We start from the raw sequence: 23701 nt of genomic DNA, 5'->3' as shown, positions 1-23701 counted from the left end.
CTACGTTTTCTGTGTCTTTTGCTCGTAGTCTCACAAATCACTTCATACCTGTTTTGTTAATCTCATTGATTACAGTAGTTCATTGCTGATCCATAGCCCAATGCCCAAAGTTCTGGGTTGCAAAACTTTGGCAGTCAGATATAACAGTGTGGGTCCTCACTCTAGTCATATTATGTTTTATGTATGATTAAGTAAAGTCTTAAGTTGTTTGTGTTTAAGTCAAGCTAGTGAAGCTGACATAGTCTCTTTATTCTGATGAAGGAGAGGCCTGTATTTGCTGACTTCACTGCAGTGCAAAACAATTGGATTCTCCTGGGGATCCAGATGAGAGTTTGAAACACATGATTATATTGTTCATCTCATGTATCTAGATTAGATTCAGTGAGTTTGGTGTATGGTTGTTCTTGGAACAGATTTGAGCCTGTCCATAAACTTGTACTGGATTCCCATTGATAATTGCTAGTGATTTAAGTGTCATCGTTTGGAACTTGAAACATTTTATTCCAGACTATTGATTTATAAATGGTTCTTTTACAAGGAATGCTCACAAAATTGTAATTCATTTATTTACCAAACACATTTATTGAGCGTCAGTGTATATGTGATGCTATCCTGTGTTTCAGAATACAATCATGAACACAAGAGGCATAGAGCACATTCTTGTTGAGGTTACAGTTAAGTAGAAAAGCAACCACAGTATATGTATGATATAAATACTATGGTGAGGGACATATGAGGTACTCTGGGAGCATGTAGGAGGGACAGCTGTATGGGAATTGTGCCATCTCTCTGAAGGCTTCATAAAAGTGAATCCAAATTGAGGTCCGAAAGATGATTTGCAGTTAACTAAGAGGGAAAAGATGGAGGGAGAGTGTTGTAGACAGAACAAGTTGTGCCAAGGCCTGGAGGGGAGAAAGTAGTTGACAACAGATGAAGCACAGAGTAAAGGTGGGGATAACTGAGGTGGGGCTGGAGAGACTGGGGTTTGCCTTCCCAGCACCCAGAAGCCACTCTGCTTGGTTTTGGTGGGTGGGTGTGGTTGGGGCACAGTTAGAGAGAGGTGGACATTCCTGCCTTGTCGCCCTGTTCCAGTCCACGCTGTGCCAGAGGTTCTAACAGGTGAGAAGACACACTCATCTCTGCTAGATATCAGTGTAGGCTTTGATTTTAAATAAGAGCAGTTAATAAACAGCAAGCACACCAGGAATAAGTGGTTTATCAGAGAGGAGTCATGCTGAACAATTAGCCAAATCTTTCCCAGCAAAGCAATAAATGTGAGTAGTATGATTTTTAAAAATAATTTATTTTGAAATAATTTCAGACTTACAAGAAAGTTGCCCCAATAATACAAATAACCCTGATGTTCTCAAATTCACAAATTGTTAACGTTATTGCATTTGCTTCATTGTCTGCGCTCAAACGCTTTGTCTCCCGTACATGCTCCAGGGTATACTTCCTCCAGATACGAACGTTTTCCAACATGATTACCCTACACCCCTCCAAATCAGGATAGTAACGTTGGTGCAGCTGTAGACCTATTCAGATTTTGCTTGCTGGCCTGGGAGTGGCTTTTTGCTTTCTTATTCAAAGTCATGTTAGGAATATGTGTTATATTTTATTGTAATGTCTCTTCAGCCTCCTTCATTTAGTCTTTGTCTTTCATGTTTGTGAAAGTTTAAACAGCAGAGCCTTGCATTCCTCAGCGAACGTTTTACAACTTCTGAAGACATTTTTGGTTGTCAGTGTTGGAGTCCCTAAGACCATGCTCAGGTTCAGTACTCATAGGACTTAGCATATAGTTATACTCATGGCTGTGGTTTCTTACAGGGAAAGGGTTCAGAGTGAAGTCAGTAAAGGGAAAAGGTATATGGGGCAAAGTCTGGGGAAATCAGACACAAGCTTCTGAGAGTGTTTCCCAGTGGAGTCACACAGCACGTGCCTAATTGCTCCAGTATGGTGTTGTAACAGTACTTGTGAAGTGTTGTCTGCCAGGGAATCTCATTAGGGACCTAGTGCCTGAGTTTTTTTTATTGGTGGCTGGTCTTGTAGGCACCCTCTGCCTAGCAAGCACCAAGATTCCAGATTCCCACAAGGAAAGCGGGTGTTGAGCATAAGCCATACATGATGTGCCACTTTCATCAGTTTGGGGAATGGTGGGAAGGAACTCTCCAGAAATCTGAGTCCCCAGGTGACAGCCAATGGCCCGCCTTGCAAGCAGGTCTTGCTAAGGATCATGTTCTCAGGCCTGCTGTGTTAATTGTTTGCTGCACACACACCTTGGGGCTTGGGGAGTGCTACAGCCAGCTGGTAGAGGCCAGGGATCCTGCCGAACATCCTGTCTTCCTTCTAGCCCAAGATGTCAGTAGTGCTGAAGTTAAGAAACTATTCTCTCTTACATATTTACTGATTTGTTTGAGCAGACTACATATTCCGTTATCATCTGTATTTATTTGTTTGCTGTATTATCTATATACTTACTGCCTTAGCATAACCATTTTCCTGGCTGCATTGACCATGTCTTCGGTAGGCCTGCTAGCTTGCTCCTTGACCTGTGTGCTCAGCCAGGTGTGATTCTACTTCCCCAAGAAAGGAAGGAAGCATGGGCATCAACATTCACAGTGACAATTGAGGAGGGTATTGTATGGATAAAGTTAAAATTGTCTGCTAGAGGGGAGAAGTAAATAGGAAACAAAAAGTCTAGAGTAAGAGAGTGGGCTGCTCTGGGACTTGTATTAGTGAATTAGTATAGCTTAAGAAATCACCCAGAAGGCAAAGAAAAACAAAAGATGGTAGTTAATGAGAGAGAAGAGGAGAGAATTGAAAATAAGCCTGAACTTTCCAATAGACTATATAATAGAAGCTCTAGAAGGGGAGAGCAGGGCTGCTTGGAGAAAGCAATAATCAAGGAAACAACCCTTAGTATCTCCTGGAGAGGAAGAACACCTTGAACCTCACTTCTTCCATAGCAGCTGGACCTGTGCAGGAATGAACGTGGGTCAGAAGAGCCTGAGCGCCCTTCACCCAGGCACACCCTGCTCACTTTCACAGTTGCGAGGTTCATCATTTAGAGGCCTTGGTTTCAGCCAACATAAATGACATTTGAATCTGATTGGAGGAAAAAAAATTGTTTCATCAGAGTATTACAGTATCTGACCACAGATAATACAGTATCTGACCAAATTTGAGCTGATATGCGGCAGGGCCTTGGGAAATAATGTTAGTCAGAGGCTAGAATGCTATCAGATAACTGATAAATCTTTTGTTTTCTCATTATACTGTTTTGTGATCTCGTTTTTTAAATCACAGTTAAATATAAAAAGGCAGCTAGATAGATACACAAGAGTTATTAAGACAACAAGTCAGCAGCCCCCAGCCCCACTCATCCCTGCTTTCCAAGAGAGAACCATTTTTAATTGCTTCCACTGTGTGTTTTACAATGAACTTTCCTGTGGTTAAATAGTAGACTCATTGCTGACTTTCAGAGGTGAGGATTCAGCTCTCTTACTGCCCCGTACTCCACCATGCCTAAGCATATCTCTTCTCTCTCCATTTGTTCAGTATAGTTATGATTTCAGTTAGATCAGTATTTGAAGTTCACATTATTATGACTGTGTTATTTGAAGCTAAGCTGTGGTGTTTTCTGCATGGTTTCTTGTTTTCCCTGATAATGATTGTATCTTTAATTCAATGTTTCATCCTGAAGATATTAGTGAGTGCTTACTACTATGCCAGGGACTGGATTGAACACTTTATGTGGTGCATCCTATTTGATCCTGATAGTATGCCAGTTATTTAAACTCTTTGTGCTTCAGTTTCTCCATCTGTAAAACTGATGAAATAGTTCGAGGCAGGGGAGAGGTTAAATAAATTTGCCCAAGGTCACTCAGCAGAAAGTAGGGGTGGAATAGGAATTTGAATCTGACTCTGTGACTCTGGAGCCTGAGATTTCTTCGGGGTCTCTGCCTAAGTACTTGGCAACTCAAAATGACATCTGGAAGCATGGGAAAGATGAGCTAGGGTACCAAAGAACTCAAAAGAGAATGGGAGAGAAAAGAGGAAGAATCACTTTTATTTTAGAAAAAATAATAGTTTAAATGCATGTCCAAAAGTAACTGCATTCCCTCTGTAGTTTTCCTGTTGCTGTTGAAGTCTGAAGCCGTTCTAGCCCCAATTCTTTGTGTATCACTTGATGCCTTTTATTTTGCTCTTGGGATTCTTATAGGGTCTTGGCTTTGTCTCCAGTGGTCTGAAATTTTGTGTTCTTGTTTCATGGTTTGAATCCTGTTGAAGTCCATATTCCAGGCCCTTTCAATTAGAAATTTCTAGATTTGCTTCTGGGAACTTTTCTTGAATACCAGTATTTTTTTTTTAATTAGGTCTCCATCTTCGCCTTATTGCTTTATGTGGAACTCTTATTGTTGGGTACGTGGGGCCTCTTGTGTTGATACCCTATTTGTTTTTATTTATTTCCTTCTTTCTCGTGTCTGGGTTTTTATTTTCTGTGTCCTTTTTTTTTTAACTTTATGGTCAAGTATTTTGAGTCTTTGTTAGCTATGACAGCATTATTGAAATATAATTTACATATAAAATTCTGCCTTTTATTGTATACAATTCAGTTCAATTCACAGAGTTGTGCAGCCATCACCACTACATAGTCCTAAAACATTTTGATCCTCCACCTTCCCCAAAGAAACCCTATACTAGTTACTAGTCATTTCCTGTCTCTGCACTCTTCCTCCAGTCTCTGGCAGCCACTGGATTACTTTTGGCTCTGTTATGGAAAATTCATATGAATGGACTCTAGAATACACGTGGACTTTTGTAACTGGCTTTTTTCACTTAGCATAATGTTTCAAGGTTGGTCCATGTTGTAGCATGTATCATTCGTTCGTTTTCATTGTCAAATAATTCCTGTCGTATGGATACATGACATTTTGTGAATCAATTCATCCTTTGATGGACATTTAATTTATGTTCACTTTTTGGCTGGTTTGAATAGTGCTGCTATAAATATCAGTATGTAAGTTTGCCATGGACTCTGTTTTCAGTTCATACCTAGGAATGGGACTGTTGGATCGTTGGGTAACTTTAACATTTTGAGAAACTGCAAAACTAGTTTCCACAGCAGCTGCCCCATTTTATGTTCCCACCAGCAATGTATGAGGAATGTATTCAGTTTCTCCACATCATCATCAACACTTGTTATTGTCTATCTTTTAGTTTTAGTTATTCTAGACTGTTCATTTTTAATTAAGTTTTTTCAATTTTAAGAGCTCTGAATATTCCTTTCAAAAATAACTTGTTTCACAAATATAATATTATTTATCTCATCCTATTAATAAACATTTTTTAAGTTTTCAGTTTTTGTTTACTTCAGGTTGCTTTTGCTTGTTTTAGCCTCTTTCACATTGCAAGTCTGTCTCATGTTCGGAAATCCTTGCGAAGAGTGAGTAGTGGATACACTGAGGATGTGGGGCTTCTGGACCCTGAGTGTCAAGGCAGGACAGTCTGGTTGGGCCATTTATTGATTGAAGAATATCTAGTGTCGTTACTTTTAGATGTTATCTCTAAGAAGGTATTTCCCTTCTTCCTGGAAGACAGAAAGACTACACTGTTTGGAAGCCTAATGGAGAGAGACAGGCAGCCAGTCTTAGACCACTGTGCTTAGGTTTATTTAATCCTTGTGCTTTTGACATAGTACACCTGTCCCAAGGGTCCCTGGTATTACAGAGACCTTCAAAAAGCAAACCTCCTTCTGCTGGATAGGGGAGGAGTGATTTCTCTGAGGCATGGTGGATGGTTGGGGATTGGGATTAAATGCTTATGAGAAAGTTTGTAACTAGTGCTTGTTTTAGTTCCATCCCCCTTCACCTTCTCAAAAGATCCCATGTTACTGATTCTCAAGCTTGTTGAAGTTTTGCAGTGTAAATGGAGTTGGTTCTCACTTTTCCCCACTGCTGGCTTTCTTGGATGCTAAATCAGCACTCTTGAGTCTGCTTTCCAGTTTCTGTTTGTCTTTTATCCTCTTGTCATCCTTGTTGGTTTTGCCTTTTGAAAAAAAAATTTTTGACTGTAGTTTTAGCTGGTTTTAGGGGGGGAAATAAAAGCAAATGCATGTATCCACCCTCTCTGCCCAGAAATCTGGATTAGGGCCCACTCTAGTCCAGTATGACCTCATCTTAACCTGATCATATCTGTAAAGACCCTATTTCTAAATAAGGTCATTCTGAAATACTGGGAGTTAGGACTTCAGCATGTCTTTTGTGTGGCAGGTCATGATTTAACACTTAACAGATGGTGACCCAACAATTCTGTACCTAGCAAAGTGTTATTCATGCATGAGAGGTGTTCCTAGTTTTTTTTACTCCCTCCCTACAGTTTTTAGCAAGGGAAAGGCATCCTACTAATTTTAGTTCAAAAAATGGTATAGGCATATCACTTATGAACATAGATGAAAAAAAAAAAACCTAAGTAGGATATTGGGGAATTGAATCCTCAGTGTGTTTAAACAGTGTTGACATAGTATTCAATTACTTTTATCCCCAGGAATGTAAGGCTGCTTTATCATTAGAAAATCTATTGTAGTTCACTGAAATTAATAAATAAAGGGAGAAAAATACATATTCAAACTAAATTGATACAGAAATTTATTTGATGAAGTTTGATACCTATACATGAAAATGTTTTAGCAGACTGTGTGTAGAAGTTTCATAACATGATTAAAGGATATCAACCAATAACCTGGAACACAGCAAATTTAATTAACTAATTCCAACTTTTAAGACAAAGACACCTGTTATTACCCTTACTATTCAATATTGTGCTGAAGCCTTAGTTCAGGAAGGAGGGCAAATGAAATGTAAGCATGAGTAAAGGTAGGATAAAATTATCAGTGAATGTTACAACTATTCACATAACACACCCAAGAGAATCTGCAGATGAATTATTCACTGCTGGATTTACTTTGCATATATTTTATTTAGATCTTTGTGTATGTTTATAAGTGACATTGTTGTAAAATGAGCAGGTCTTACTGTAATCAACAAACAAAAATTGGTAATATTTCTGCATACCCTTAAGAACCAATTAGGAAATGTAATATAGCAAAAACAGCAAATAAAGATAGTACTCATGCTAGTAGTAAAAACAAATTAACCTTGGGTGTAAAAGCTAACCAGGATGTAGAAAACATCCTTCAGGAATGCATAGAGGAAAAATAGAAAAAATTATCACTGTATATGTTTTGATTTTATTATATGCTGCCCAAATGCTCTTCAAATATTACCACCCATAGTATGAATTTTATTTGCCTTACATCCTTGCCAATATGTTTATTTCAGTCTAACCTAGTGGATGAAAAGTAAATTTTTGTTGTTTTAGTTTGCATTTCCTGATATGAAAAAGGTGGAATACCTTTTTAAAAAAATGTCTATTGTCTATTCCAAATTCTTAATCTGTGAATTGACAGTTTATATCCTTTACCTTTTCCAGTGTAAACCTCTGAAATACATAAGTCTGGTCCAGCAGTACCAGTATTTGGACTTTATTCTCAGGAAAAATAGAACTGTTTGACAAAGGAATGGGCAAGGAAATTCATGGCATGCTGTCTGTAAAGACTGGAAAAGGACATAAACCTCCCTCAACAACAATTTGATAGATGGAGTACATCCAGAAATATATTTTATATATGTGGTGGCAGTTCTGAAAGTTGAAAGTTAAAAATACGCTAAGTGATTTTTGACAGATGGTGAGATTACAAGAGAAACTATACATTTGACTTTATTTTGATGTGTAGATGTTTTAACAGATATATAACATAACTGAGAAGAAAAGGCAGACATTATCATAAAGGGCAATATTACTGTAACTATCAAAATCATTTGGATTATCTGGAAAACTATTGGGATAATCAGTGAAAATTGAACATAGTTTGTGGATAGTTTCAAATTATTACTTGGTGTAATTGTTACTTGCGGAAGGCTATTGTGGTTATGTTTAAAAGTAAGTCCTTATTTCTGAAGTATTTAGTGATGGAAAATGGAGACATTAAAGGAAAGAAGTTAATGAAAAGAAAAAATTAGCTCATTTTGAAATCTTAGGAACATTTCAACAGTGTAACTAAGGATGTTTTTCCTTTTGGGTTGATAGCAGTAATTTAGAGCCAAATTTGTGGGTTTTTTTTTTTTGGAGATGGAATCTCACTCTGTCACTGGAGTGCAGTGGCACGATCTCGGCTCACTGCAACCTCCGCCTCTCAGGTTCAAGTGATTCTTCTGCCTCAGCCTCCTGAGTAGCTAGGATTACAGGTGCCCACCACCACACCTGGCTAAATTTTGTATTTTTAGTACAGACAGGGTTTCACCATGTTGGCCAGGCTGGTCTTGAACTCCTGACCTCAGGTAATCCACCCGCCTCAGCCTCCCAAAGTGCTGGGATTATAGGCATGAGTCACCGCGCCCGGCCTAGATCCTTATATATTTTTTCACTTAATCTTAGTCCATTTTAATATTTCTATTCATCTCTCCCATGGTTTCTTTTTTGTTGTTATTTTTTATGATATATGTGTCTTTTGGGGTAGCCTTAAATCCTTTCAGAAACAATGCAGGGTAAAGATTGATAATTAATAGCAAGCTAAAAATAGTTAATACTTATTGAGCTCTGTGACTAATTGCACACAGTAAAAGCATATTTACAACTAACTACCTTGCTGTTAAAGGAGTACTATCATTCAGATAAACAGGTTTAGAGAGAGGCAGCATGGGCTCAGATTGTGCTCTACACAATATAAATAATACATTAACATTTCTATGTTTATGTAATTATAAAAATTCTTAGATACGGTAAATAATGTTACAGACAATAATTACATTTAAAGTAATTGATAAAAACAAACAGCTGACTGTGGCTTTTTTTCTTTCAGAATTTGAATGAATATGTTGAAGCATTAATTACCTTGAAACAAAAAATTATCAATACAGAGTAAGTATATTTGCATGTTGTTTAGCAGAACTTTGTAAACCTGACAAACTGGCTGAAGCAGGCAGTGCTTTTAGGCCCCCAGGGCTGAAGTGAACACTAGAGTTTCTCCTTTGGAGGCCTACGTGGTACTGATTATAATTCCCCGTGAGCTTTGGGACGTGAACCTTTTGTTACAGGTTCACAGGCCTTTAAAACAAAGCTCATGGGTTAGTAGGAAGTTGTTTTTACCGAACTGGACTTTTTAAAAAATCTGTTTTCTATCTTCAAAGCCTTCTTAGTTTGACTGCTGGACTTCAAACCTCCTAACGGTATTTTATAGCCATGGTGTGAGATTTCCTATTTTTTTGTTTTCAGCTTTGTAATAGTCTCATGAATGTATGAGCCAAGATACTACTCAAATCAACAGGATTCTAAATAAAAGGCTTATATATCAGCGTGATGCTTTTGAGAAATTTAAGGTGATATAGTCATTAATTTAGCATGCATTTGTTTCAGGAAATCTAGGAAGTCTAGAGGGTGCCTTGCATGGTTTGAAACATAATTTTAGCATAGTATATTTTTGAAATTAAAAAGTAACCTAATTTTTCTTTTCTTTTTTGCAGTAATTTGTTAACAGAATATCAGAAGAAATGTGATGATATCCTTTTACTGGCTTTTTCTGTTGAGTTTTGCAACTAACTTATGTATAATTCCTGAAAGAGATGTGAGAATTGTTCCTCATAGGCCTTTTGGAAGATAGTACTTAACAGGCTTCAGTAGGGAGTATGTCTCACAAGCACAGTAAACAGACAGTCCTTTTATTCTTAATCCAAGTTTAATGATGAGTTTTAAAAATGAGATTATTTTTCTTGTTGATTGTGATTTTCTTAACATCTCATAAGCTTTTTAGTGGGTAGGTTTCTCTTAATTTGTACTGAGGATGTAGCATTAGGTTTACGAATAATGTGAAACTGAATGTGATACTTACTGAAGGTTATTTTTCAATCTGCAAGAAGTACAGTATGGGAAATTCAAAATTTTGGGCAATTGACTTTGATTAATTATTTTTGTGATGTACAGGGAAATGTGTGTGTATATATATCTCTCCAAAATCATATAGAAATAGCATTGCTGTATATTCACAAACACTGTTGGGCTGTCAGAAGACAATTCTTGGCCTTACAGTCACCATTTGTTCCATAGCCATTTAATGAGCTCGGTTGTGGAGTTAGTGTCTGGTCAGCTTTTTTTTTAGCAGTGGGAAAAAGATGTGTGTAATTGATCCTTCCATGTCTTGCAGTGGTATCACCTTGATTTAAATCTCTCCTGTAAAAACATAAAGTTTCTCTCATAAAAGTAAACATACGTATTCCTTTAGGGAGTCCCTGAAATTTAGCTTCATGTTCGATGTCGGGACAGATTCAGCTATTCAGCTTTGGCAATAACTTGAGGCCTGCCTCAATATTATTTGTGTCATACCTGAACTTACATGTCATCATCAGTTATTTATTTGTGTTGGTACCGTCTGTACTAGTTGATTCTCACGCTGCTATAAAGGACTGCCCGAGACTGGGTAATGTATAAAGGAAAGAGGTTTAATTGACTCAGAGTTCTGCATGGCTGGGACGCCCCAGGAAACTTACAGTCATGGCAGAAGGGGAAGCAAACACATCCTTCACATGGTGGCAGGAGAGAGAAGTGCAGAGTGAAGCGGGGAAAAGCCCCTTATAAAACCATCAGATCTCGTGAGAACTCACTCACTATCAGGAGAACAGCACGGGGGGACTGCCCCTGTGATCTAATCACCTCCCACAAGGTTCCACCCCAGCACCTGGGAATCACAACTCGGTTTACAATTCAAGATGAGATTTTGGGTGGGGACACAGCCAGACCATATCATCATTTCTAATTTGTGTGAAAATCGTAAAATTAAGAGATATCCTTTAGATTTATTTTTACTATCTGAATTTTTACATTCAAAAATAAAGGTCATTGGAAATCTCACGTGCCTTATTTGTTAAAACCATCAGTCCATTTAACTATACGTGCATATTATGGCAGAAATGATATCTTCAATTGTTAGTGAAAGGTGTATGGAAACAATTATCACAACTTTTAGAAGGCTAAATAGGGAAATAGATGGGCAGTCCCAGTATTAGGAGAGTATGTGTTCATTGTATCATTCTTGGAAAAAATATGCACACTCTTTGAGTTAACTTATACATGCAACCTAGCAGAGAAATAATTTTTTTACTTTTCTAAAGGTTGACCAGAAAATTTTTAAAACAAAAATTACCAGAATTCTTTTTTAACGGATAAAACTTTTGATAATTCCTGGATTTCAGAAGTTCATTCTGTAATATGATATTTGGCTTCATTGTCAGCTACAGATAGATACATACCTTTAAAAAAATATGTTTCACATTTGCTCCAAGTATGCATTTGTTGTGCCTCAAATATGTAGTTGTTTGCTCTGCAACTTGAAGTGCTGATGTCACAGATTTAACATGGCTTTTAAAAATATAATTTGATCCCTTTTGCTACTAAAGTAGCAGTGCATTTTCCCATCTTTTTCAAGATGGGAAAGTTATTTCTTTAATAACTGCACTATGATAATTCATTATTTCAGCTCTTTTTTGTGTAATTCTGACCACTTTATTATCACCTCTTTCTAAATGGCAAGAAATGTATTTTATTTCATCAGGTATTTTTTGAACTTTCCTATTTTGCAAAGATTACTGTAATTTAGGATGAATAAAATATAGTTCTTGGTCTTCAGAAACCTTCAGAAACTTACATTCTAACGCAGGATGCACACGTTTTTATGAACGTACATGTGCTGTATTGTGATAAAAATACAGGAATTCCTAGGAGATGAAACATAAAGGAATTATTTTTTGCTGTCTTAGAATATTTTACTAGCAGTATGAGATGGTAAAATAAGGTTATCAAATTATATAAGTTGTAAAAAATGAGAGTTTTGTAGATTTTATGATCTGTTTTCTACAAAGCATGGTTATATATGGTTTTTGTAAGTACATAACTTTTGTTTGCTGGAATTATTCTCTGCACTATTTGAAAAATGAAGGACAGGTTGTTTGGGGATTCTGCTATATAGAGAAATCAAGGTATTTTCTATTAGTTGCATATTGCTTTGTCTTTCTTCTTTTAATTCTAATCATACATTTATTCACAGAACTGTATTTAGAGAAACATATTTTGACTTTTGATACATGTTATTATGGTAAATGGAAATAACTCAGTAAAAAGAGTGTTTTAGATTGCATTTTGGATATAGTTTTCTAGTATTTATGATCTTGCCTGTATATATGTTGAACACAAATTATCAAAGATAATTGTAAAGTGAGTTTTATCTCCAGAGAAGTATCAGAAGATAAAATTCTCAGAGTTTTCTTTAATAAGTTTTACAGCTGCAGTTTGCCAGAAGGTGAGCCAACCTGTTTTCATAGTTTATGATACCACCTATCTGAGATAGACATTTATTGGAGCAGATTTTTAAGCAGCTTTGAGCAAAATGTACATAGGATTGACTCATAATATAGAATGCTGCTTTGATGCTCAAAATAAGACTCAAGTTTTCCTACTATTAAATTTTTGAAATGAATTTGTTACTAAAGTCTTAAATTACAACTGGGTGTTTCACTTTTCAGTAATTTTACTGACTGCATTGCCATTGAAGTGAAGCTTATTGTTGTCAAATTAACTGTTGTTTACATGGTTCACACTTTAATGTGGTTGTTTATCTTCTATTACTTTAAACAGTTGAAAATAGGCCTACATAAAATTTTGGCAATGTTTCATTCTCTGATTGGATTCATCACCCAGAAGAAGGCAAAACGTGGTTATAAACTAAGCCATAAAATTGCCTGTCACTTACATTGAATAAATGGGTATGAGCTCAGGACTCAAGATTGGAACAGCCAGATTCTCAGCCAGGCTGTTTGAGTGATTTTACTGTAAAGTATTCTTCGGCAAATTAAGAATCTACTTGTTTCTCACAGGGCTTTTTGGTAGACTTTTATCAGAAATAGATTACTAGGCTGGCCGCAATGACTCATGCCCATAATCCCACCACTTTAGGAGGCCAAATTATAATAATAGTAATAGTACTATTTAATAGTAAATAGTACTATTTAATAGTAAAATTTTTATACTGTTAAATTTATTAGCCAGGTGTGGTGGCACTCAAATAGTAAATAGTACTTTAATGGTAACATTTTTTTACTATTAAAAATTTTTTTTTAAATTAGCCAGGTGTAGCGGCACATACCTGTAGTCCTAGCTACTTGAGAGGCTGAGGCAGGAAGATCACTTGAGCCTGGGAGGTTGAGGCTGCAGTGAGCTGTGGTGGTGCCACTATACTCCAGCCATTATATTCCAGCCCAGGAGACAGAGTGAGACCCTGACTAACAAAAAAAAGAAAAGAAAAAAAGAATACTATGCCTAAGAAATAAAGGCAATGTGAAGATCATGTTGGTGTAGAGAGAAATGCATTTAAAAAGATTTTTTCATCCCTTTTTTTGTTCCAAGTTAGAAATAAAATCTGAAATTATAAGCACATATATTTAATAATTCATGATAGATACTTTTCTGTAATAATGTTAATTCGTTGTCTTTAGAGAGAATAGTAATCTGCATCACCAAGTGGAAGAGATGCTTCAAAAAATTTCTCCTCTACAGAAATGTCAGGAAGAACTGGGATCTTTAAAAGCAGAGCTAGAAGAGAAAAAGGTATGAACAATAATTTTCTGTAAAGATTTATGGTCAATAAATTAGGATCAGCTTATTCAGTATAACTGGGACAAGGGGGCTTTTGATGTGTTAAAGGAAATAAAGGCTAGTCAAGACTCTCAGTGTATTATTAGCTTTAGAGAACATTGAACTAACTGCTTAGTCGCTTAGTCTCTGCAGTGGTTATTAGCTCTGCAATACTGTGTTAGTTGCTTATACTTTTTGAGAGGGTCAGCAGAAAACACTTCTCGCTATGAATTCATGTGGTTTTATGTGTTCTGCATTGATTTTTATACCTTTGTTTTTTGCTTAAATGTAAAATAACATGCAAAAATTTAAACTTTAAATGTAGAGGAATCGTTGTACATAAGAAAGGGAGCGGGAGAGAATTTTATTTCTTCAGTGGCTGTGGCCTAGCTCTGGAGAGACCAGTGGTGATTGAAGCGTGGTGTAGGGCTTCTGCTCTGGTGTGTGTTAAGATGTCCTTTAAAGAACCTACTCTCATTAATTCATAAATTAGTCAATATTTTAAGCAATGTCTGTATACTTTACCTCTGTAACCCTAACAGCTTTGTTTGGTCCCTTTTTAAAAAATCTCTTTTTATTTTTTTTTTAGCAATCGTGTAGTCTCTTGTGGTTTCTCAATGTCTGTGAGAGGTACACAAAAATGAGTCTTTCAATAATGCTTTTATAAGTAAGCGTTCAGGTTAGGGGTTATTTCTTTTAGGGCGTGTTTGATCTTTTTGGGTGATACTTACTAAGTTGAGATGGAGCATCGGGAGAAGATGCCCACTTCAGTTATGAAAATCCGATACATATGTCTTTTCATGGAAGCTCTTCTTTTCAAAGTCAAGTTGCAGTAAAACAGTTTGTTAAAAATGCTGTAAACTTGCTTTTCTATGTAAATTGTTGTTTACTCCCTACATGAATCTTAGAATTCATAATTTTTACAGATAAAAACATTAAAGTTGATAGATTTAAGTGGTTTACGTGAGCCAAGTAGCAGCCACCTGGAATGATCCTCACTGCTTAACCTCTTCTCTCTAGGCGCTTCTCACCGTAGTGTTTGTGCCTCTCAGTCTTCCTCAAATTGTGCTAATTTAGTGGTGACATGTAGCTGTGTGAGGTCTTATGTGCTTTAATAGTACATACTTGTTTTCCTCTTTATATAGAAATTCTTACTATGTGTGTAACTATGCTGTCAAAGTTAAACAGAAACAATCACAGTGTTCAGTGATCTCTGTTTGGTTGTATAATCTTTTCAGCCATATTTGAGAAGAAGCATGAACATTGGAGTCAGACCTTAATGATAACCCTCATTAGTTGTTCCGTTACTGTCTTTGGAAGAGTAAGTCAGCCTGTCCAACCCTGAGATTCCTCATTTGTAAAAAAGGAATAATGAAGCTGTTGAGATTAAAGAAATCTCTCAGAGCTGTTGAGATTAAAGAAATGTATATTTATCATACCCTGCCAGAACTCTCAATAACAGTGTCTTTCCCATTTTATAGTAGCTGTTAGGGTGTATATATCAGTGTTCACACATTTTCCCCAGTTATCGTTAAGTATAATGATTTGTTTTATGTTTTTCCGTAGCAATACCATTAGCTCATATTTGTTATGCTCTAATATTTCTTCAGGATATATTGAATTTTAATTAGTTGAGGCAAAAATATTAGCTGTTTAATATTTAAACCAATTATGAAGGTTTAGAATTACAATAAAATTAGTATATTGTTTTTAAGTTTAATAGTTGATTATATTGTTAGTCATATTTCATCTATTAAGAACCTGGTTACCTCTATTAAAATATTCAGTGAATATTTTTTCTGCCTAATATCTGTTTATTTGGTTAATAGCTTATCAAAGTCAAAGCAAGTTATGACCAATGGTCAGTGACTTTCATTTTGACAATATCTGTTTTTTTTTTTTTTTCAAAGAGTTCTTTGAAGTTGTATCAGGATACTCATCAGGAATATGCTCGTGTAAAGGAAGAATGCTTGAAGAGTGATGCTCAGTAAGTAGTTACTAAATTACTATAGAAATAGGGTTTTCACTTTTGAAAATACATAATTCTTAAGTCAATAGTGTTTTTTTTTTTTTACAGTCTTTGGATTTCTTGGCCATAATTAGCTGCATGGTCTTGAACTAGTTAGTCTCTCAACCTTGGTTTCCACATCTGTAAACTGGAAGTTATATCTACTTTGAAGGGTCATAAGGAACATTAAATAAATTGTCATATGTTAAAGGGCTGCACAAAGAACTCCATAAAGGTGTTTGTCTCTGTATGTATATGCATTATATATGCATGCACATGTGTCTGTGTGTGTCTAAAGGTGTTTGTCTATGTATATAATGCATTATGTACGCATTCACATTTGTCTGTGTGTCAGAACATGACTGACCCCTTGCTTTGTGCCAGTGCTTTAACCAATAGCATGTGGAATGGGTGTCTTTGTTAGTATGCATAAAAAGGGCTGTTCAAAAGCATCCCATTGATCGTTGAGGTTCATACTACAGTCATGTTATTCACAACAAATGTGAGCTATACATAAAACAGTTGAATGTAGGTGTAATGAAGCAGTGACTCAGAGAGTTACCCACCTTTTCAGACTCTCAGAAATCCATCTTAAAGCAAGTGCAGCTCTTCAGCCACTGCTTCCTGTACGGTGGTGCTGTGACCACTGTTAACACTATGCATGCTCCTGGAGAGTAACGTTAACTCATTAGACTCTGGACTGAGTCTTAGAGACCATCTAGAAACTTCAGCTGGTCTCATGAATGATGCCACTGCAGTTCAGGAAGGGTCCCAGATGTACTCATGGCAGAAATTTGACAGGCCCATGGCATGTGTTTCAAGTGGAAAGAACAGAATTTTTTAATCCACTGTAAAGATATTTCATACTAAATAGTATAATATTCTCTCTTAGGATACTAATTCAGACTGAACATTTGTTATACAAATATTTGTAATTTAAAAAATATGTGCCACAAATTATAAGAGCATATTTTTTCCTATTCTACTCTTTCTTGCCATTTAACTTATACAATTTCGTTATTAGGAAGAAGAAACTAGAAGCTAAGGTGAAGAAGCTGCAAGGTAAGTGGCACTATTGTTACCTAAAGTTTTCGGTCAGTACAAAAATCATTGGTAACTGTATGAGGAGGTACTTCTTGATCAAATAGTTGAATTGTTATGGTTTTTAATGGTACATCCGTGGATGACTGCATCAAGGGGTCTATTAGAAAGTGTGAATACTACACTCCTCTCAGTTACCAAATGGTAACATAGAGATGCAATGTGGCAAATCTCCGAAATGTTACTGCACTCAAAGTAGTGGCAGCCCATACTTTTGCTATAAAAAGCAGTAATTAATGAAATAATTTAATTTGGAAAGTTGAATCTCATAGGGCTTTTTCTTTTTTTCTTAATGAAATAAGTAGCTGGTAGAAAGGGTGGCTACTTTTAGTACCAAGAAACATGTATTTAGATAGGTATACCACACATACAGAGATTTCCATGAAATTTTGTACATTAGGGATTGTCCAGTTTGTACCTGATCCTTCCCCATGCCCCACCCTCTCGTTAGGGGTTCTAGCCTACAGTGAGTAGGTACGAGTGCAGAGGGACCATGCGAGAATCTAAGTCCTCACATTTCAGCTAATAACCTTTCAGGAATTGGTAGGAATTGAACTCAAGATCTTTTTATTTGCTTTTTCCTCCCTTCATTGTGTGGTTGAGACACAGACCTAATACCAAGTAGAGACAAAGGGGCTCTGCCAGATCCATCCTGCACACGATCTTCCTGTCATTCTAGCCTGGACTGCAGCGGGCATCTTACCTGCTGTGGGTTTCTCACGCATTGTCTTGCTAGTGCTCTGCTTCAGAGATGGTTTATTTTCATTTAGAGTGTGAAGTGAGAGTTTGAATTTAGTTACATCTGGGCACATAGAATAATAGTTGCTGCAAGTATTTCTAGTCACTAATTTATCTTGATTGAACCAAATTTTTGGACTTAAACTCTAAATATATCTCAGTAACAATTTTTCCTCTGATTTGATTATTGCATGAATACTGACAATATGGCAGTAAGAATGATATTTTGTGTTCTAAGTGTTGGCGTCTCTCTCGTAAGAATATGGAGTTAAGTGTCTATTGTATTTAAACAAATTTTTTTTTAATTTTTAAACTTTTTAAATTTTTTATTTATCGTATTTTATTTTTTGAGACAGGGTCTCTCTCTGTCACCCAGGCTGGACAGGTGGTGCGATCTCAGCTCATTGCAACCCCTGCCTTCTGGGTTTAAGAGTTTCTCCCACCTCAGCCTCCTGAGCATCTGGGACTACAGGCACGCACCACCAAACCTAGCTAATTTTTGTATTTTTTGGTACAGACGGGCTTTCACCATGTTGGCCAGACTGGTCTCAAACTCCTGACCTCAAGTGATCTGCCCGCCTCAGCTTCCCAAAGTGCTGGTTTTACAGGTGTGAGCCACTGCACCTAGCCACATTTTTATTTAAAAAAGAATTTTTTTTTTTTTTTTTGAGAGGAAGTCTTGCTCTGTCGCCTAGACTGGAGTGCAGTGGCGTGATCTCAGCTCTCTACAACCTCTGTCTCCTGGGTTCTGCCTCAGCCTCCTGAGTAGCTGGGCCTATGTGGCATGTGCCACCACACCTGGCTAACTTTTTTATATTTTTAGTAGAGATGGGGTTTCACCATGTTGGCCAGGCTGGTCTTGAACTACTAACCTCAGGTGATCCGCCTGCCTTGGCCTCCCAAAGTGCTGGGATTACAGGCGTGAGCCACCGCACCTGTCCCACTTCTTTTATTTTTTTAGAGACAGGTCTCACTCTGTTGCCTAGGCTGGAGTGCAGTGGCAAAATCATAGCTCACTGTAACTCTGCCTTCAATTGATCCTCCAGCCTCAGCCTCCAGAGTAGATGGGACTATAGGTGTGTGCTACCACACCTGCCTTTTAAATTTTTTGTAAAGATAGGGTTGCCCAGGCTGGTCTTGAACTCCTTGGCTTGAGTGATTCTCCTGCTTCAGCCTCCCAAAGTGCTGATATTACAGGTGTGAGCCACTGTGCCCAGTCAAGGAAATTATTATTTTTTTTTTGAGACAGAGTCTCACTCTGTCACCTAGGCTGGAGTACAGTGGCACAGTCATGGCTTACTGCAGCCTCAACCTCCCAGACTCAGGTGATTATTCCACCTCCTGAGTAGCTGGGAACTACAGATGTGCACCACGACTCCCGACTAATTTCAACTAATTTTTTGTAGAGACAGAGTTCCACTATGTTGCCCAGGCTGGTCTTGAACTCCTGGGCTCAAGAGACCTGCTCATCCTCCCAAAGTGCTGGGATCACAGTCGTGAGCCACTGCAAGGAAACATTTTTAAAGAAATCTGAAGTGCCAGTGAGACTATATATGCAGGTTTTAGAACAGACTTTCTGTGAAGCAAAATGTCGCCTTTATTTTTCATGTATAAAAAATTTTTTTTCTAGTAAAAAAAATTTATCAGTGTGACTTAATAAAGATTACTGAGTAAAAAAAATATCCAAACTTGTTAGAGGAGTCAGGAGGGGATTGTTACTGAGGTGTTTCGTGGGGTTTTAGTTAGTAATTGTATACGAGCATATTTATGTAAAGTCAATACTGGTCAGATTCTTAATAGTATGTCTGGACCATTTGAGGCTTCTGAACCAAAAATGAGAATGAAGGATTACCTAAAATAGATCTCTAATAAAGAGATCTATTACCTAAAAATAGATCTCTAATAAAGGTCCTAGGGATTATGTTTAGCTAACTTGTTGAAGAGAATTCCAGGGAAGAATAACCATATCTATAATAAGCATTGAGAAGATCGCCTCTCCCCTCCCTAATAAAGACGCTGTGTTCTGAGATAAAATCACATTTCTAAAATTTCTAAGACTTTAAGGTTGCCAGTGATTGAAATGGGACGGCAACTCCCTTTTATGCCTTGAATTCTTCCTTAACTAGGGGTTGGGATTGCTGTGCCTGGTTTGGAAAGAATTCTTAAGGCCTGTGCTAGTTCTGTGGTTTAAATGACAGTTAAAGAAAAAAGTATATTGCATTCAGCCCTGACGATAAAATATTGAAGGAGCAATGGCTTTTTACAAAATTTATTTCAAAGTTTTAAGAAATTAGAAAAACTTGTAATAGATAAGATTTTGAGTATTTCATTAACCACAGTAGTAAAGTTAGTAAATTATTTTTCTCTCCCTATTGCTTCATTGGACTTAAAGAGGCTGCTGTCAAGCAAACTCAGGACTTCAAGCAACTGAGAAATGAAAAGAAAATACTTGAAAAGGAATTTAAGAAGACACAGGTACGAGATGAAAGCAGCATACACACACCTTAAATACGTGACTCCAGGGCCTCTGAAGTGTCTCTGTTTTAACTCACGTAGGAGTCAAGCATGAGGCCCCCTGGCGAAAACAGTCCCAGCTGCCTGTTAAGTTGCACCTGTTTTACATTTGGTCTAGAATGGCTGCACTTCTTATTCAGCATAAACACTATTAATGTTTTGTTTTCACAGGAAAGGCTTGACGAATTTTCTAAACAGAAAAATGAAAAGGGTGAGTATTCCGTTAATGCTTACATAAATTTCTTTTTGATATGTAGTATTTTATTAACCGTTTTTTCCCCATGCTTTTAGAGTTGAGACATATTGGAACACAAATTTCAAGTGATTCATATGGAAGCATAGATAAAAGTGAGTATATTGCAACTTTTGTTTTAATGTTGTGTATTGCTCTTAGTGGGTTGTGAGGCTGTGTTTTGCTCACAAAACACAGTGAAAGTGCCAGGGCTTAGTTGATGTTTCATTTTAGTAGAAGTCATATATTATTGTGTCTTCATTAGATCCAAATATAATCAGCTTATTGTCTTATAAAATAATACAGTGAATAAAAGAGTCAAAAATCAATATTGTTTGGGATAGGAAAACTAGTTGGAGATATAATGTCTGCTTTTTTCAGTTAATGAATAGAGATTTTTTCCTCTGGATTATAATTTATCAAATTAATTTATTAAATTTCCTAGGTACCAAGTATATACAAAAATGTTAAAGTCAGGCAGGAAAACTGTAGAGTTAAAGCCTTATAGTATATTATGTAGTAAAGCCCTATAGTATAGACAGAAAAGTTTAGGGAAGGCCCACAGTTGCAAAGAAAAGTGGTGGTCATGGAACAAGGGAATGTAATGCAAATGTGGACACACACTGCATTACTGAGCGCCACATCTCATAGGTGAGAAGCATAACTCTAGAAGGTGGGAAATGAGAATTTTCACTTTAATCCTTCCATTTGTTGTGTCACTCTGCCATTTACTTTCCTTTTTTTTGTATTTTCATTTTCCTTTTAAAAATGGAAATATGAAGTTGAATTTCTGCTCTATCTCACAGGTTTTTTGTGGGGATGCATTTAAAATGTTTAATTAGTAAATAATGGTATTTCATCTCACTGATGTGTTATTTTTTCTCCAAGTGGAAATGATTAAAAACATTTAAATTGTGTGCAGGTATATGGTGTCTGTTTTAGAAGTCACCTTTACCTTTTTTTCTTTAAGTTTTTAAAAAATTCACAGTACAAGTTCATGTTCTCCTTGGTGTAAGGCTTTAACAGTTCCCACCTTGCAGCTGCCTAGGCATTGATTGCTCACCTACCACTGTCACTAGATATGGTTCCATGTGCTTTTGACTAGATTCTTCATCTCTTGTGTATGGAAAGTGAGACTTTAAGTAATAGTTATTGCTGAGAGAAATAGAAGACGTGACAACATTTGCTTTCCCATTCAGTAGTCAGCGGTTGAATGGAATTATCTTCGTTTTTGGGCTGACAGATTTGTTTTACAATTCAGCTATTCCCAAGCCTTACTATTCAAAGCAGAACCCTTCTGTCCTCTTTCTGTAGTTGCTCTCTATCGCTACATTCTGTTGTATTTTTTTCAAATAACTTATTACTGTCTCAAGTAAGATTGTCTTATGTTTTGTTTCTATCTACCCTCTTCATCAGGGCAGGGATATGTCTGTTGTATATTTTACTTTTCCCAAATACATAAAGTTTTTGGGAATCTGCTGGTTATTTAGCTGTGGACCTTGATGGGTTTATCCTTACTTCTTAAGTGTATTGTTAACACTAATACTTGACTTATGGAAAAGATTTGCAAAGTAAGCACCAGAGTATTAGGTTGACTTTACTTTACAAAAAAAGGCTGAGTGCCACTTTGCCTTTCTTTTCTTTCAAATTCCAACAAAAATTATCAACCAGAAAAAAAAAAAAACAGCAGCAACTCCTGGATAGTTACAAAGATTACCATCAGTAGAAGAAATGAGAAAGATGCACAGCAGATAGTATCAATTGGTGATGCAACCCGCAATTGCAGAGAAAATAGCAGCTCTCACAAAGTAAGTTTTCGTTGCAGAAGCTGCGAGTTTCCCCAAATCAGAGATGGCAGGGAGTGGGAGAAGGAGCAGGACATTAGCATTTTGCCAGGTAATTGATTAAAGGGTGAAAGGAGTGCCAACCTTCTGGTTTCAAAAACTGTTTCTGGCCTTTGCTCATAAACTGTGGCCCCAGTTTAGTTTTTTAAAGTTTTAGTTACGACATTACAGCTCCTCAGAGTGGGCGTGGATATCAGAAAATTGGGTAATTATGGCCACTTTAAGGACTGGCCCCTCCTGTTCCCAGAAAACAAGATGTTTATATACTCCATGTAAACCCTCACAACTGCATCCACTTTCCACTGCTTCCTCTGCAAGGCAGGGTCCCACAGATATATGAAATGAGAATCCACATTTACTGCTAAAGGAACAGCACTAAAAATGTAGGCTGAAGAAATATACTTTGTCTACCAAAGATGTTCTGCTTAAACCCTCATCTAAAACATAGAGAAAAAGCAGTGAGAAAAAAGAGAAAAGCAACAGATGCAAGAAGACTGAGAGAAACAGTCTTTAATTATGAATGAGAAGGAAATACTGAAAACTGATTGCATTTCCTTTAGAGAAAGTCTAAGAACATGTCCATAGGCTGCTGCTATGAAATTGAACCAGGTGGGGATCTTGAAAATTAAAAATCCAATTGCATAAATAAAATAAACCCAGTAGAAAGGTGGAAATACTGGATGAACAAATAAAAGATCAATTAAGTTGATCCTAGAGACTGAATCCTAGGCGGTTGAGAACATCATACAAAGGGACAAACAAATTAAAGATATTAGAGAAAATAAGATTTGGAGGATAGAGCCGGATGTCTCAGTATGCATCTCCTTGGACTTCTCAGAGGGGAGAACAGAAACATAAGGAGAGAAGGTGATCAAGACATGACAGAAGGAAACTTTCCTGAGCAGAGAACACATGGAGTATTCATATTCATAGGGGCCACCAAGTGTTGAGCGTGACTTTTGTGTACAGTCTCCATCTCTGACACCTTCGTAGGAAATATACCCAAAATCAAATGAAACAGACTGAATATTAGAGGGATGGATAAAAATATTCCAAGCAATGCTGACATTAAAGCAGTCATATAAGGTAAAAAATAATAAAAGCTTAGAAATGAATTTACATGATTGAAATGTTGATTAAAAGTATAGTTTGCCAAGAAGATACTGCTAGTATGTACCTAAGAGTGTGAAATGATGTTAAGCAATACTCTTGGAAATCCAGGGGGACTGGCCAAATCTATTTTCGTCATGAGAGACTTCAATATGTTTTTTAGAGAGAGCAGAAGCAGACAAGGGATGGAATTGGAATCACAGTTCCAAATGGATAATTTATATACAACTCTTTGTGAACCACACACCTGGAGTTTGTTAAAATACTTTTCAAACATGTATAAAAGTTGACTAGTAAGTGAACAATAAAAAATACCTACAATTTAGTATGAGCTTTTAATAAAAATCCCCCTCCCTCTGCCAAAACAAAACCTGCAAAACTTACCTAGTAACTAAACTCACATAAGACACACAAAAA

General features: G+C 36.7%; 1 protein-coding gene across 2 annotated transcripts in view; it reads left to right on the top strand.

The window, feature by feature from the left end:
- ICE1 (interactor of little elongation complex ELL subunit 1) overlaps positions 1–23701 on the top strand; it is a 67523-nt gene that overhangs the window by 4491 nt on the left and 39331 nt on the right. The window contains exons 2-10 of one of the 2 annotated variants that reach the window (XM_055246724.2): positions 8921–8979; positions 9582–9616; positions 12388–12406; positions 13599–13710; positions 15648–15724; positions 16770–16807; positions 19977–20059; positions 20270–20309; positions 20390–20446. In XM_055246724.2, coding sequence (XP_055102699.1) covers positions 8921–8979; positions 9582–9616; positions 12388–12406; positions 13599–13710; positions 15648–15724; positions 16770–16807; positions 19977–20059; positions 20270–20309; positions 20390–20446 — 520 coding nt within the window. Of the gene's footprint in view, positions 1–8920; positions 8980–9581; positions 9617–12381; positions 12407–13598; positions 13711–15647; positions 15725–16769; positions 16808–19976; positions 20060–20269; positions 20310–20389; positions 20447–23701 lie in introns of both variants that reach the window. The other variant, XM_055246723.2, reaches the window with a different exon arrangement.

This window comes from Symphalangus syndactylus, chromosome 16 (genome assembly GCF_028878055.3).
Source record: "Symphalangus syndactylus isolate Jambi chromosome 16, NHGRI_mSymSyn1-v2.1_pri, whole genome shotgun sequence".
NCBI classification, from domain to species: domain Eukaryota; kingdom Metazoa; phylum Chordata; class Mammalia; order Primates; family Hylobatidae; genus Symphalangus; species Symphalangus syndactylus.
Note: the sequence above shows the minus strand (reverse complement) of the source record. Positions and strands in the feature narration are given on the sequence as shown.